Source organism: Oncorhynchus tshawytscha, linkage group LG12, assembly GCF_018296145.1.
Source record: "Oncorhynchus tshawytscha isolate Ot180627B linkage group LG12, Otsh_v2.0, whole genome shotgun sequence".
Taxonomy (NCBI): domain Eukaryota; kingdom Metazoa; phylum Chordata; class Actinopteri; order Salmoniformes; family Salmonidae; genus Oncorhynchus; species Oncorhynchus tshawytscha.
The window spans coordinates 57,393,233-57,407,247 of NC_056440.1; the positions used below are offsets into that span (position 1 = coordinate 57,393,233).

A 14,015-nucleotide genomic window follows, 5' to 3' on the forward strand; every position below is an offset into this window, starting at 1 on the left:
CTCACGATGTCATTTACAAGATAGCCTCCAACACTCTACTCAGCAAACTGGATGTAGTCTATCACAGTGCCATCCGTTTAGTCACCAAAGGCCCATATACTACCCACCACTGCGACCTCTATGCTCTCGTTGGCTGGCCCTCACTATATATCCGTCGCCAAACCCAATGGCTCCAGGTCATCTGTAAGTCTTTGCTAGGTAAAGGGGGCCTTATCTCAGCTCACTGGTCACCATAGCAACACCCACCCATAGCACACGCTCCAGCAGATTTATTGCACTGGTCATATTGAATAGTTATGCATGCTCAAGTTTGCAGTTTTTTGTGTTATTTGTTTGTTTCACAATAAAAAAATATTTTGCATCTTCAAAGTGGTAGGCATGTTGTGTAAATCAAATGAACCCCCTAAAAATATATTTTAATTCCAGGTTGTAAGGCAACAAAATAGGAAAAATGCCAAGGGGGGTGAATACTTTTGCAAGCCACTGTATATAGACAGGTGTGTGCCTTTCCAAATCATGTCCAATCAATTGAAATTACCACAGTTGGACTCCAATCAAGTTATAGAAACATCTCAAGTATGATCAATGGAAACGGATGCAAGCTCAATTTCGAGTCTCATAGCAAAGTGTCTGAATACTTATGTAAATAAGGTATTTCTGTTTTTTATTTTTTATAAATTTGCAAACATTTCTTAACCAGTTTTTTCGCTTTGTTATTATGGGGTATTGTGTGTGGAATTCCTGAGGATTGTAATTTATTTAATACATTTTAGCAAAAGGCTAACGTAACAAAATGTGGAAAAAGTCAAGGGGTCTGAATACTTTCCGAAGGCACTGTATATATGCTGCACCAACAATGGCAGTAAATATGTTTGTTGTCTGTAAGCAGGTAATTATAGTCGAAGAGAGAACACCAGAATGAGCTTGTGGAGTTTCTGTTATCTTACACACTGTCTTAGAACAACTCTCTGACCGGTACATTTTCAGACCGCAAGTATTCCATACTGTATATTTACTGCTACAAGTCGCATTCCAACATATGTTACATAAGCACTTGCTCGTTTTTGTTTGTTTCACTGACCATGATGGATTCTCTCTATACGGGAACATGGTACACTGCTGGTTTCTTAACGTTGGTCACGTGGTGTCAGCCCTAAAATAATACCTCCATTTTACAACTGCTGGGACATAGTGGTATCACCTCTGTAATACAAACTAAAATAATATATATTTTAGGGGGCTGCTGACTAACATACTGTATATTTACTGCTACAAGTCGCTTTCCAACATGTGCCGAGATGTGTTTTGCTCTTATCTTATTTACTGCTAATATATAGAGGAAAATGTTGTCAGGCTGGAATTGCACTTAGTTGTGAACAGGACCAGCAGTTATTGTGCTAAAGATTGTACTCTTTTGCTGAGATCGTTTCAATAAATACCTAAAACAGAGATTTTGTATAATAACATATGTTAATGTATGCTCTATTGCCGATTTAAAGTTAGTGTAACTGTCTATTTTGTATGATCCATTTGAACTTCTGAAGAACAAGAAAGTTTTCCAAATGTTTTATTTTAGTTAAAAAAAACATTCTGAATAGAATTGGACTTATATTTCCATAAACATTACAAAGCATTCAGTAGTCCCAATGACAATGAGCAAGGAAAGTAAGTGCAGGATTGGCATAGAATTCATTTCACTAAGGCACTGTCACTAAGAGGACACAGTGGAAACATTACCTCCACCTCGTAAATTAGGTCAAGCATAATTGACATTGTATTAAAAGTCTCCTAAGAAAGAGTACAAAGCAAAGACCAGAAAATACTGAAGAGGAAATAAATTAAATTAAGTAATTATTTCCTTCACCTTCGTACATTGAATCCACAGGAGGTTGGTTGCAACTTAATTGGGAAGGACCTGCTCGTGGTAATGGCTGAGGCAGAAAGGGGTGGAATGGCATCAAATACATCAAACATGGTTTGATGCTATTTCATTTGTTCTGTTCCAGCCATTATGAGCCGTTCTCCCATCAGCAGCCTCCACTGATTGAATCGCCCCAGACCAAAACAACTTAGTGGCAAGTGATGTTATAGACCTGAACAGGCATGTCAATCAATTTATCTCTGTGTGTTCTGACGGTCCAGGAGCACCAGCATTCAATCATGACCTTACTTCCTCTAAGGCTCATCCACCATGACATATGTCTGAAGCAGCTCGTCCTCTGAGGGCTGAAGAATGGGGCCCTCCATGTCCTGGTGCTGAGGGCCTGCGGAGGGCTGGTGGTCAGCAGCAGTAGGGTCTAGCACTGGGGGGTCCAGGTGGCTGGTTGGGACATAGATGGAGTGAGGTGGCTCTTTGATGGTGTTGGTGGCTCCAGGAACGTGTTGGTGGGGACTGTCTGCTACTTCACAGCTGCTACAGCCTGGGATGTTACAGACCGGCACCAGAGAGGAATGGCACATTAGAGGCTGGCTCTGGTACCCTGCAGAATCCTGGTGAGGGGACCCATCATGGCAACTGGCATGCGGCAGTGCTGTCTCTTCTACAGGGTATTTCAGGTTCTCCACCTTGTGCTCCTCCACCTTATGCTCATGGACATGCAATTGGCCAATCCTCTCAGCCAGCTTGCTCAGCTCGTCTGCATCATCTGCCTCCTGACCCTCTCTGGTCACTTCTACCTGTGGAGGAGTTGGTCCATGGATTGTGGCAGTAGTCTCGCAGGCCTTATCTTCTGGAGGCTGGAGTTTTGGGACTGCTTCTGTGAGATGGGGTTTTGGTGCTGCTGTGGCGTGAAAGGAGATGGACTGGAGACCACTTACATCACTGCCAGCTAAATTGGCTGGACTGCTACCTTCCTCAGGTGTGTTCTCTTTGATAAGTCGCCTCCGCACTACAGGAGGTCCACCCAGTGGCTTACTGAATATTGGCTTCTGCCTTATGGCAAGGTCTGGGTAATTCTGCTGCATCTCCAGGATTGACCGGTCATCGTTCAAGAATGCCCTGGGTGGTCTGATTCCTGGAGAGTGTGTCGTCTCAATGGGCTGGACCTCCAAGTTGAGAGTTATCTGTCCATCATCCTGTTGCCTGCCTGGTGTGCTAGCAGTGACACGGTTCTCCTCGGTTAAGTCTCCCTCATCTGTCTCCACCGGTCCTGGGTCTACCAGGGAACAACCATTAGATAGACCCTTATCTTCATTCTCCTCTTGTTTTTGCATTTGTGAGGGCTCCGTTTCAGAGTCCTTTGCTGTCTCCTCGGCAGCCTGGGTGTTATGTAGTGGTGCAGCTCTCCTCTGTAGAATCTCCAGACACTCAGGCTGTGACCGCTGACCCATGAGCTCCAACAGGTACTCACACTCTGTTCGGGCCAGGAAAAGCTCAAAACCCATTTTCATAGCTGTTTCAGGGTCTGAATTGTCTGTGAGTCGGTACTCTGTGTCAGTCTCCAGATGATACCCTATTGTTTCAAGGATACTTTTCGTGGCACTCTTTGTCAGGACCGGCTGGATGCAGTAGACAAAGGGGCCAGTGAAAGTCTGAGTGGGAGATAAGAGTCTTAATTATCACAACAACAACTCAATGAAACGTAAGAAAATGATCACTACAGTATAGAGAACATCTGTGCTTTAATCCTCTCCAGTTTCAAATCATGCTTCACTTTTTGACATTTCACAAGCCCGGCAAATAATTTAGCCTGTACAGTTTACTTTCACTTCCTGATATGTGACAGCTGCACCATTGAATATGTGGCTTGTGATTAGAGATGACGTTTCAATGTGAAACCATAGTCATATATTATCCCTCTATTTCTTACTATGATGATAATAATTTGTACATCTGCATTAGGCTATCCTAGCCTAAATCTAAGCACATTTGCTTGGGTGCATTGCGCAAGATAAAAGCAGGCTAGGCCTAATTGTCGAAATCGAACTATGAATACCATGCCAATTATATTTTTTACCTTGAGTATCTTGATCTCCTTCTTCCATGGGTAAAGAAACAGATTTACACAGAACATCTCCAACACCTCTGTGGCTTTGATGAGCGCACTGAAGAATGCCCGACAATCTTTATAGCCGGATTTTACGCATTCGAATGCAGTAAGGTAAAAGTCCAAATTAGAAAATCTTTCTCCGGGGTCTGTCTCTAACAGCAAAAATCGTCTAGCTCCCACAGTAACCTTTTTCTCTTGGCATAGTTTCAGGTTACCTTTACTCCATATCTGATCATAGTAATTTAGGTAATTGTCGAAAGCCTCTTTACGCGCTACAGGCGTTTGGTCACAGATACCATCCTTCATGTTTTTTTTGTTGAAAAATACTGTTCAGTTAGGCTACACGCTTCTTATCGGATTTAGAAATAACATAGGAACAAGGAAGTATGACGAGTGGAAGTGAAAGACGGTACACCATTGATATTGTTATGACAGGTTTGTCAAGTAGGTAAAATATTTACAAAATGCGGAAGCATGGCTGTTTCGCTACAGTTAGGCTACGGTGACATTAGATTTGCCCATGTATCAATGAAGTTTCTCCTTCAGTATCGGTTTTGTGTTGCATAGCACGACTGACATCTAGAGGACAAAATATAACATTTCCTTTCTAGACTGAAGACATGCATCTTCCAACAGATGGCGCTACAGGAAAGAAAAATACATCATATTCCAATCATGCCACAAACCTGAGATGATGATGAAACGGCTGGAGCAGCTCTTCTCTGTAATGTTAATTAATCAACTTCCAGTGTATCTCTCTCCGTCAGGTTGTTTTTCTGTGCTGCTACAGGTGATATATGTTACAGTACATGTTCCACCAAAAACAACGAGATAAAGAATGATGATAAACCCTTGAATTATGAATGCAAAGCTGCAGCAGTCTGATTTAGAGCATGTTTCAGTTGAATAGTGATAATGTTAAAACTGTTTTTCAATGGTATGGTGATTTTTCAGACATTTAGGTGATTGGATACCTTCGGAACATCACTGTAAGACACATCTATGAGGTTCTATCACAGATGATGTCCACCTGACCTATGGTCACCTCTAACTCGCCACAGAGACCAGAGCAACTCCAGAGAGATCTCTTCTGCTTTGTCAGTCACATCAGGAAGGAAAACACAGTTTGAAATGATTCCCCTCCTAAGTCAATAAGATCTGGGTGAGTGCAGTATTCACAAAGCCTCATAATGGACGCTGTGGACTTATTATCTAGAGTGCAGTGGCACTAGATGAAATTAGCTTTCTGCTGGCACACCCTAATAGGAGCCTTGCACTGGGCAACGAGGGTAATTAGGAGCAGAGCAACGGCACAGGCCATCTGCTCAGTCGGATTTACATTAGCTAGCTAGCCCACCACCCGAACACAACATTCAGAGCAGATCAGAGGGGAATGAATGGCTGTCAACGGACAGGATGTCACAACATATTCCCATGCGTTATACATGGCAGGATTCGATTGGTTAAACACTTAGCCAATGTAGATAATTGCGCTACACTGTTTCTGCACTTTTGGATGCTATACAAACACTCCTCATTCCCAGCTCCCTCCTCTACTATCCCTATGTGTATCAATAGTAATGGTCCTCCTCCTATATTACAGCTACTACTCCTAGGTGTGGCCTACACGTAAAACAGGAAGGCGATTCTAATGCCCAGAGGCGCAAAACCAGGACGAACAGTCACACCCGACTCGAATCATAGAGGTCAAATGTATTTAATTTCCCCAATATAAGAAATGAATAAAAGCTCTAATACAAAACATGGATATACGTCGATGACTGTGATTATAGGAAACAAGAATCTTTTTGTCACACAGGACAGTTGTGCACAACAGTGGGACTTATAGGGGAAACTATACATTGGAAGTGTACGTGTACAGCGTTACACATTATTTCACATTTATGTTGAACATGGACTTATTGTGCTACCAAAAGGAAGTAAACAACAAAGACAAAACAGCATGTAAGACCAGAGTGAACCGCATTGCAGTTTTACCTCAACAGGTGTTGGACTAGTAGGTCTTCCAACACAGTTACAGTGCATTTCGAACTGACTTGTAAAGGCAGGTAAAGTTGCATTTCTGGATGACTCTGAGTGTGTCACGATGCACACAATCTAATACGTTGTACTATATTCACTGCATTGCACTTTTAAGATTTCAGTTTATGAAACACAAGAACATCATTATTATTGTATAGCATCGTTAGATTTGCCGCAGCTACATAACAATAAGCAATAATGCTCATTGTCAAATTATTAACACATAATTTTCAGCCCAAACGTGGCTTTGTTTATAGGGCTTGACATGACCATTTTGACCACAAATAGAATATGTATTAACAAGTGATGAGAACGGCATTTGGTTTTTAAAAGCCATTTAACAGACTCTCTTCAAAGTCAAATCCACTCGATGATGATTGGCACAAGAATGTAACGCAAGAAAAATAACCTGTTGATCTTTAATCTTTAGACGTTTCTGTCTATTGCGAAGAAATCTGTGTTGTCGTACATCTACATTCTGGTGAATCTCACAACAACTATTTAATAGTAGTCCTTCCACAGTTATACACATTATTGGTAAAGCTATTCTAAATACATACTCATCTCTTTATAACTTTTATCCACAATGCCAGCAATGCAATCATGCGACTAATTCATTTCTAAAATATTCTTTAAGGGTTCATCAGTGAGGATTTCACTTCACAATAAAGAATTTGGTAAGATAAATGAGGGAGACAATGAGAAAGAGAGGGGGGCTGGAACAGAGATAACAAGTTCTGGGCCAAACGCAAAGGTGACAGGGGGTCATTGACTCCACAAATATGTTTTTTATACACAAAATATGGACATTTTCTGCTGAGAGTACTTTTTTCTGGGGTTTCAATGATGAACATAGCCTTATCTGAATAACTTAACAAAGTAACACAAGCCTTGAAAAAGAACAAGCCATTTGGAAAAGGAAAGCTCTTGATTTGTTAATCAGTGTTTCAAGTTACTATGGCTACAATGTTAAGCAGTCTAACAGTCTTAGACTTAGTGCTTGGCAGGCACAGTCATTTTTATACCATTTATACATAGATGACAGACATGTAAGAACAGTTCAACTGGAGACAGTTTATCTGTACAATGAATACTCACAACCAAAAACAAAACACTGAATAATAATTTGGAACCATTAAAAAGATTCCATCATATCGAAAAATACAATGTGTCTAGACTGAATAATAACTTGTAAAAATGAATTGTTTATTTTATCATAATATCAAAGATGACAGTACTAAAGTATAGTAAACCCCTAATCACAGTAAACTGTGTGCTCATATTATTTGTCCTTCCCACCAGTTGTCAAATACCATTGTATCTCTGCTACAAGGTATATTGTACTTTGATGTTAGCTGGCGAATGGGTCAAGAGCATAGTAATTTCGCTCGTGAACACCTAAAAAAGCTCTCCACAAAAAGAGGAGTAGCGAGAGAAAGAGAAGAGGAATGTGTGGCGGTACACGTTTAGAGACTGAAACAGAACAGTTTGGATCTAAATAGGCCTCAGCCCCCAGAGGGGAAACCTAATTATAGAGAATAGACAGTATTTCCAGCTCATATGAACGTGTTTATATCCAGAAACCATATAAAACCATATACCACAAAAATAATTTATTTCAAATAATAGTGCAAAAAAAAAAATACCTACTCTTAGAAAAAATTTGTTCTAAAAGGATTCATCGGCTATACCCATAGGAGAACCCTATTTGGTTCTAGGTAGAACACTTTCAGGTTCCATGTAGAACCTTCTGTGGAAAAGGTTCTATGTGGAACCAAACGGGTTCTATCTGGAACCAAAAAGGTTCCTTCAAAGGGTTCTCTTACGGGGACAGCCGATTAACCCTTTTAGGTTCTAGATAGAACCTTTTTTAATAAGAGTGTATAACACTGGGGTATATTTATCAGTTGAAATTACTGGACATTTTACAGACTGTCGGAGTCCTAAAGTCAACTAAATATAAATCAAATATTATTTGCAGGTAGAAAATATTAATAAAACCATATGGATATGTGATGGAATGTGAAATTAGGCATTCTTTCTAGAGTGTTTTTTATCAAGAGCGATTCCATTTCAACACAACAAGAACCAACAGTACATACAGAATATCTATGTGAAACCACTTCAGGTTACCTCTAGTGTTTTTTTGTGTGCTAAAAACAGACTTTGATAATGTTTCCTAAATGCGTGAATGCCTCCTAAACTGAGACCATTGTACAGTATGAAGTGAATTCCCTTTGGACAGAAAGACCACACTCCCAGCCCCAGGTAACCAGTAGTAGCCCTGTGATTTCATGGCAGTGCCCCAGTAGTAAAGGGAGAGAGAGTGACGAGTGGTGTGGGTAACATCGTGGGAGTTGGGGGACGCAGCTTGTCCAAGTGGTAGGGGGAAGGAAAGGAAGGTGCAGACTGAGTTCAGGTTCAACCCAAAGTTTCCGCTTCAGTCCAGAAAGTCCATCTCTTTTGATACTGCCTGTCATGCACAAAGGGACACTGGAAGAAGCAGAAGAGAGATTTCAGGCTGTCCTACTTACACTGGGGTGGGGGGTGTGGCTGTCCACACGAAGAGCATTGGAGTGGACTAGCCCAGTCAGCTCTACAGGATTCTGTGTGCGACAGCCCGGGCTCTCTGGGGACTATGGCTGTCCTCCGAGGGATGTTTGAGGAGGTCCATGGGCATCAGAGGGATGGGCTGGTTCTGCCTGCTCACCACCACCTCGTACGGGGGCGCCTCCTCCAGGGGGAACGCTGACTGGGAGATGGAGGATATTGGCTGCTGCCGGAGCTCGTGCAGTCCGATTGGGTAGTGGGAGGCGGCGGCGCTGCTGGCGGACACCCAAGATGCCCCAGCTCCAGTGGACGGCTCCTCCATCTCCAGGCTGGTGTAGGTGGCCTGCTGGTGGCCCCGCTGACAGGGGTCCGTGAGGGAGTACGGAGGGGGGTCATCTGTGGGGACGTATATCTGTGTCGCACCTGGTCCCACACATTCATCATAGCTGAAATAAAGACGAGTATATCAGGTAAATACGTGTAACATTTTAAAAGAGGTTTCAAAAGGCCTAAGGATATCTCCAACCTTCAAACAGTGGTAGGTCAAACAATTTAGCCTATGCCGATGGACCTGGATTCTATGTTTGTAGTTAGCAACATCAACACAAATTAAATGTTTAACATAAGAAGAGACAATGAATATGACATGACTGCTGTCCTGGCTGTCTGGTGACTAAACATAATCGAAATCTGAATGGTGAAAGAGGCCTGTTAGAGGGGACTCTTGTTATCTATTGTGAGCTCTGTTCCTGTGTGGCGGCTGCTAGTCTTGGTCTGGTGCTTTCCATGGGAGAGCCTGCCAATGGACAGTTATTTCAGCTCTCACATAACCCACAATCCCACAGTGCACTAGAAGTCTGTCTAGCACATACAACCACGCTACTAGAGCTGCCGGGCTCCATAGAGGCCCTGTAACACAAAGGGAATACGCGGAGAGAGAAAGAGAGGGCGAAAACGGTGTCAGTCAGGCCGACTGGCTTGAGATACATTTGCCACGGACCATCGTCATATGTGTGAACCACCCGCTAAATCGCTCTCTACCACCCCGACCGCAGGGGATATCTGGGAATAGAGGCAAATACAGCGGGATAATTGAATCTGTGGAATTGTAAACAGCATCACTCTCTCAGAGAGCGGGTGTGGGGAAGCAAGGCAAATGGCACTGTGGCTGTAGATTACTTAAGCCTGTCACCTCCGGGCTGGGCTGGGCGATACACTGAGAGATTTAATGAGGAGAGAAGGCATTGCGAGCCGGAGTAAATGAGATCTTTATTAATGATAGACTGGATGAGAGTTCCACTTCCTCTGCATAGGGCTGGGAAAACAATATTTTCAGTAGCAGGTTTAGCTAAACGGAACAGTAGGAACATTCACAATGGCTCTCATATATCAGATGAGGCCAGGTATAAAGTGTATTAGGTATACACTGAGTGTACAAAACATTAAGGACACCTGCTCTTTCCATGACATAGACTGACCAGGTGAATCCAGGTGAAAACTATGATCCCTTATTGATGTCACCTGTTAAATCTACTTCAATCAGTGTAGATGAAGGGGAGGAGACTGGTTAAAGAAGGATTTTTTAAAGCTGTGAGACAATTGAGACATGGATTGTGTGTGTGTGCCATTCAGAGAGTGAATGGGCAAGACAAAAGATTTAAGTGCCTTTGAACAGGCTATGGTAGTAGGTGCCAGGTGCACCGGTTTGAGTGTGTCAAGAACGGCAATGCTGCTGGGTTCTTAATGCTCAACAGTTTCCTGTGTGTATCAAGAATGGTCCACCACCCAAAGGACATACAACCAACTTGACACAACTGTCAGAAGCATTGGACTTAACATGGCCCAGCATCCCTGTGGAACACTTTCGACACCTTATAGAGTCCATGCACAGACGAATTGAGGCTGTTCTGAGGGCAAAAGGGGGTGCAACTCAATATTAGGGAGCTATTCCTAATGTTTTGTACACTCAGTGTATATTTTCTGCCATCACATTACCCCATTCTGTTCTAAACATTATTCTGGAGGGTTTCAAATGGGTTTGAGGTAAATTAAAATATGTGAGCTACTCTCATAGTCAGGTATCTTCTCCTCATAGAGACTCATACACTCAGATATCTGCTCTTCATAGAGCCTCATACAGTCAGGTATCTGCTCCTCATAGAGGCTCATACAGTCAGGTATCTGCTCCTCATAGAGACTCATACAGTCAGGTATCTGCTCCTCATAGAGACTCATACAGTCAGGTATCTGCTCCTCATAGAGACTCATACAGTCAGGTATCTGCTCCTCATAGAGACTCATACAGTCAGGTATCTGCTCCTCATAGAGACTCATACAGTCAGGTATATGCTCCTCAGAGACTCATACAGTCAGGTATCTGCTCCTCATAGAGACTCATAGTCAGGTATCTGCTCCTCATAGAGACTCATACAGTCAGGTATCTGCTCCTCATAGAGACTCATACAGTCAGGTATCTGCTCCTCATAGAGACTCATACAGTCAGGTATATGCTCCTCAGAGACTCATACAGTCAGGTATCTGCTCCTCATAGAGACTCATAGTCAGGTATCTGCTCCTCATAGAGACTCATACAGTCAGGTATCTGCTCCTCATAGAGACTCATACAGTCAGGTATCTGCTCCTCATAGAGACTCATACAGTCAGGTATCTGCTCCTAATAGAGGCTCATACAGAGTCAGGTAGCGGGTCCTCTCCTCGGGTGGTGCTCTGTGCTCAGTGGGACAGTAAAAGATGCTGTTCAGGAGTCTCAGTAATGACTGCTTGATTTCAAATGAGCCGTGCAGCTGACTAACTCCCCGGCCTCTGCTCCCTCCACCCTCCATCACTGTGCTGCAGAGGGTTGCCTGTATGCCTGCGTGCAGAGCTATTTTAGACTCCAGCCGCGCTCTGGCTCATTCAGACAGACTTAATGTCCCCAGAACACAGCAGGACAGAGACATTTCACATGATCTGGGGTTACAGACAAAAACAGGACTTGCCATTAGCCGGTGCTATAGTGCAAAAATGGTTCATAAGGGCATTTTCTATGCAAGACTACAGTGGGCCATTAATTTGCCATATAGCAGTACAAATCCAGAGTGAAACCTGACGGACAACATTGACTGTATTCTAAAACTTTTCCCCCTTTTCCCCCCTATTCTACTTGGATCGACGATTTTTGATTAAAAAGGTGAGTATGTTCTTAGATACTTTGAAAAAAAGGTGAGCGATACTTTGTAACTGTGTAACCAAAGAAACAAAACAAAAAATGCACTCCTTTCCGCCCTCTGGCTCTGTGCGTGCAACGCTCAATGCTGTAGCATTGCTCGGTTATGTAATGACTGCATAACACAGCAAAGTCAAAGCAGTGGGCACAGAAACGCCAACTTACTATTGAGAGGTGATGACACGACTGGCAGTCAGTGGTGATGCATACAGCATCTCTCAATTACTTTATTTTCTTATCTCAGATACTTTCTTCTAAGAGTTGAAGAGGAGGATGATGCCCCACTTCTTATTGGTAAACATTGCATTATCTTATTCGTTCAAATTCCCTCTGGTTACGTGCTGTTATTGAGTAGATTGTATTCCACACTCTTATGCATCATTGGCTATAGCTGTGCAGACAGCTGGGCAGTATCAGAACTGACCAGGGGTCACCTGACTACTTGAAGTATCCGGATGTTGTGGGTAGAGAAGGATTTGTTTAGCTAGTAATCACTGTCGGGCACTGGTGCACGGAATCAGGAGTTCCCAAACATTTTGGGGTCTTTGACCCTATTTTGACATAAAAAATGTTTTGCGACCCCACCATGTAAAAAAAAAAGGTGATGGAATCAACGGCAAATGTTTACTTTTATAATTAGACAGTCTATTATAAATCAGTCCGACAGTATTTATGACAGTATTTCAATCTGAAGAAAGTATAGTTTGAAGTGCCTAAAATGCGTCAAAAAATGTATTGAGAAGTTCAGAAGATCATCAGGCAATCATTTTGTATAACCTTCTGTGTGGAAAAGAACATAACGATTAATGATGTTCTTTTTCCACCCTCAGTCTGATTTAGTGTCTGGTCTTGTCCACTCTGTTCGAATGAGTCCTGCGTAGCTTGTGGGCATCGTAGAGGGAAACAGAAGGCCTGTATGTGTTCCTGATAATCTTATCGTTCAGTGATGGGGTCATAATATTTTTGTCGTTTCAACCGTTCAAAAGATAGGGCGACATTAGTAGGAAGAAAACAGAAACCGCTCCGTTTATTACAACCGCATATAATGGCTACCAGATTTTCAAATCAGGCAACCCCGCATGAGTTCGCGACCCCTACTTTGGCAAACGCTGCACTAAATACTGTACATAACACCCACATATCTCTCAACCTTTCTAACCCATACTGTTAGTCAGCTCCAGTCAGAAGGAATATCAAGTTATCAGCTGTTGCCCCGGTTACTTTCAGCAGTTTTTTCCCCCTACTCGTTTTCATGAATAAATTATGACCATGCTGATCCAGGAAAGAGGGTGAGAGTCTCAGCTTACAGAAGTGTCTGTGTGTGTGTGTGTGTCTGTGTGTGTGTTTGTGTACGTGTGTCTGATATTCATCACACAGCTCAGCAATGTTATTAATCCCTTCAAGGGTGCAACAAACTACCAGCTCCACATAAACACTGAAAATAGGACTTTTCTCTCTAAATAAACACGCTGATACAGACATTTGTTGAGAGTTTGCCAGGTATGGCAGCGCTGTGGACACCTGCGGGCTTAGCTGTTTTCATGCCAGGGTTTCATGAGCGTTTCACCAAGCTGAGAATCCCCCCTCTGATTCCGGTGAGAATATTTTTCACGTTGCAGTCGCCACCCCCCCCCCCTTTATGGGAACTATAAGTCCCCTAGGATGCTAACACAAGGTGTTGCATCCTAAAAAGGATGAATTATTAGCTAGCAAAGGCAGATATAACACTGCTACAGCCTAGCCCTGTTTAGATTGTCTAATCAATCCTGCCTGCAGTCTACTGCTGTTTTTAATCATCAACATGCTTTATGGGGTGGTAGGTAGCCTAGCGGTGAAGAGCATTTGCCCAGTCATCGAAAGGGCACTGGTTTGAATCCCTGAGCTGACTAAGTGAAAATCTGCCGATGTGCCCTTGAGCCAGGCATTTAACCCTAATTGCTCCTGTAAGTTTCTCTGCTAAATGTATGTTTGCAAACACATTCATTTCCCTGAGCACAGTTGTATAATTTGTCATCTTGGCTTAATTAGTCATAGGATGAAACTACAGTATGGAGAACCATGGGACTTCTCCAGAAACACCTGTGGTGCATATGACACAGAATGTGTTACTTTCCAACGCCTAGAGAGGCATTCACAACTATGATACATGAATTCAGGCGCATTAGGCGGCCCAAAAGTTGGAAGTAAAGCGCAATACTATATACTGT

General features: G+C 42.7%; 2 protein-coding genes across 3 annotated transcripts in view; both read right to left on the reverse strand.

Moving 5' to 3' along the window:
- Nucleotides 1–1,551: 1,551 nt before the first annotated feature.
- LOC112232228 lies at nt 1,552–4,522 on the reverse strand. The gene is made up of 2 exons (XM_024399047.2): nt 3,957–4,522; nt 1,552–3,531 (listed from the first exon to the last, which is right to left on the reverse strand). Exons 1-2 carry the CDS (start codon nt 4,293–4,295, stop codon nt 2,176–2,178), a joined length of 1,695 nt encoding a protein of 564 aa, XP_024254815.1. The 5' UTR covers nt 4,296–4,522; the 3' UTR covers nt 1,552–2,175.
- Nucleotides 4,523–7,820: 3,298 nt separating this feature from the next.
- Nucleotides 7,821–14,015, reverse strand: part of LOC112263533 (protein BEAN1-like) — a 51,596-nt gene continuing 45,401 nt past the window's right edge. For both annotated transcript variants that reach the window (XM_024439927.2, XM_024439928.2), the window contains one exon: nt 7,821–9,028. In XM_024439927.2, the coding sequence (XP_024295695.1) occupies nt 8,629–9,028 (400 nt within the window). In that variant the 3' untranslated portion in view covers nt 7,821–8,628. The remainder of the gene's footprint in view (nt 9,029–14,015) is intronic.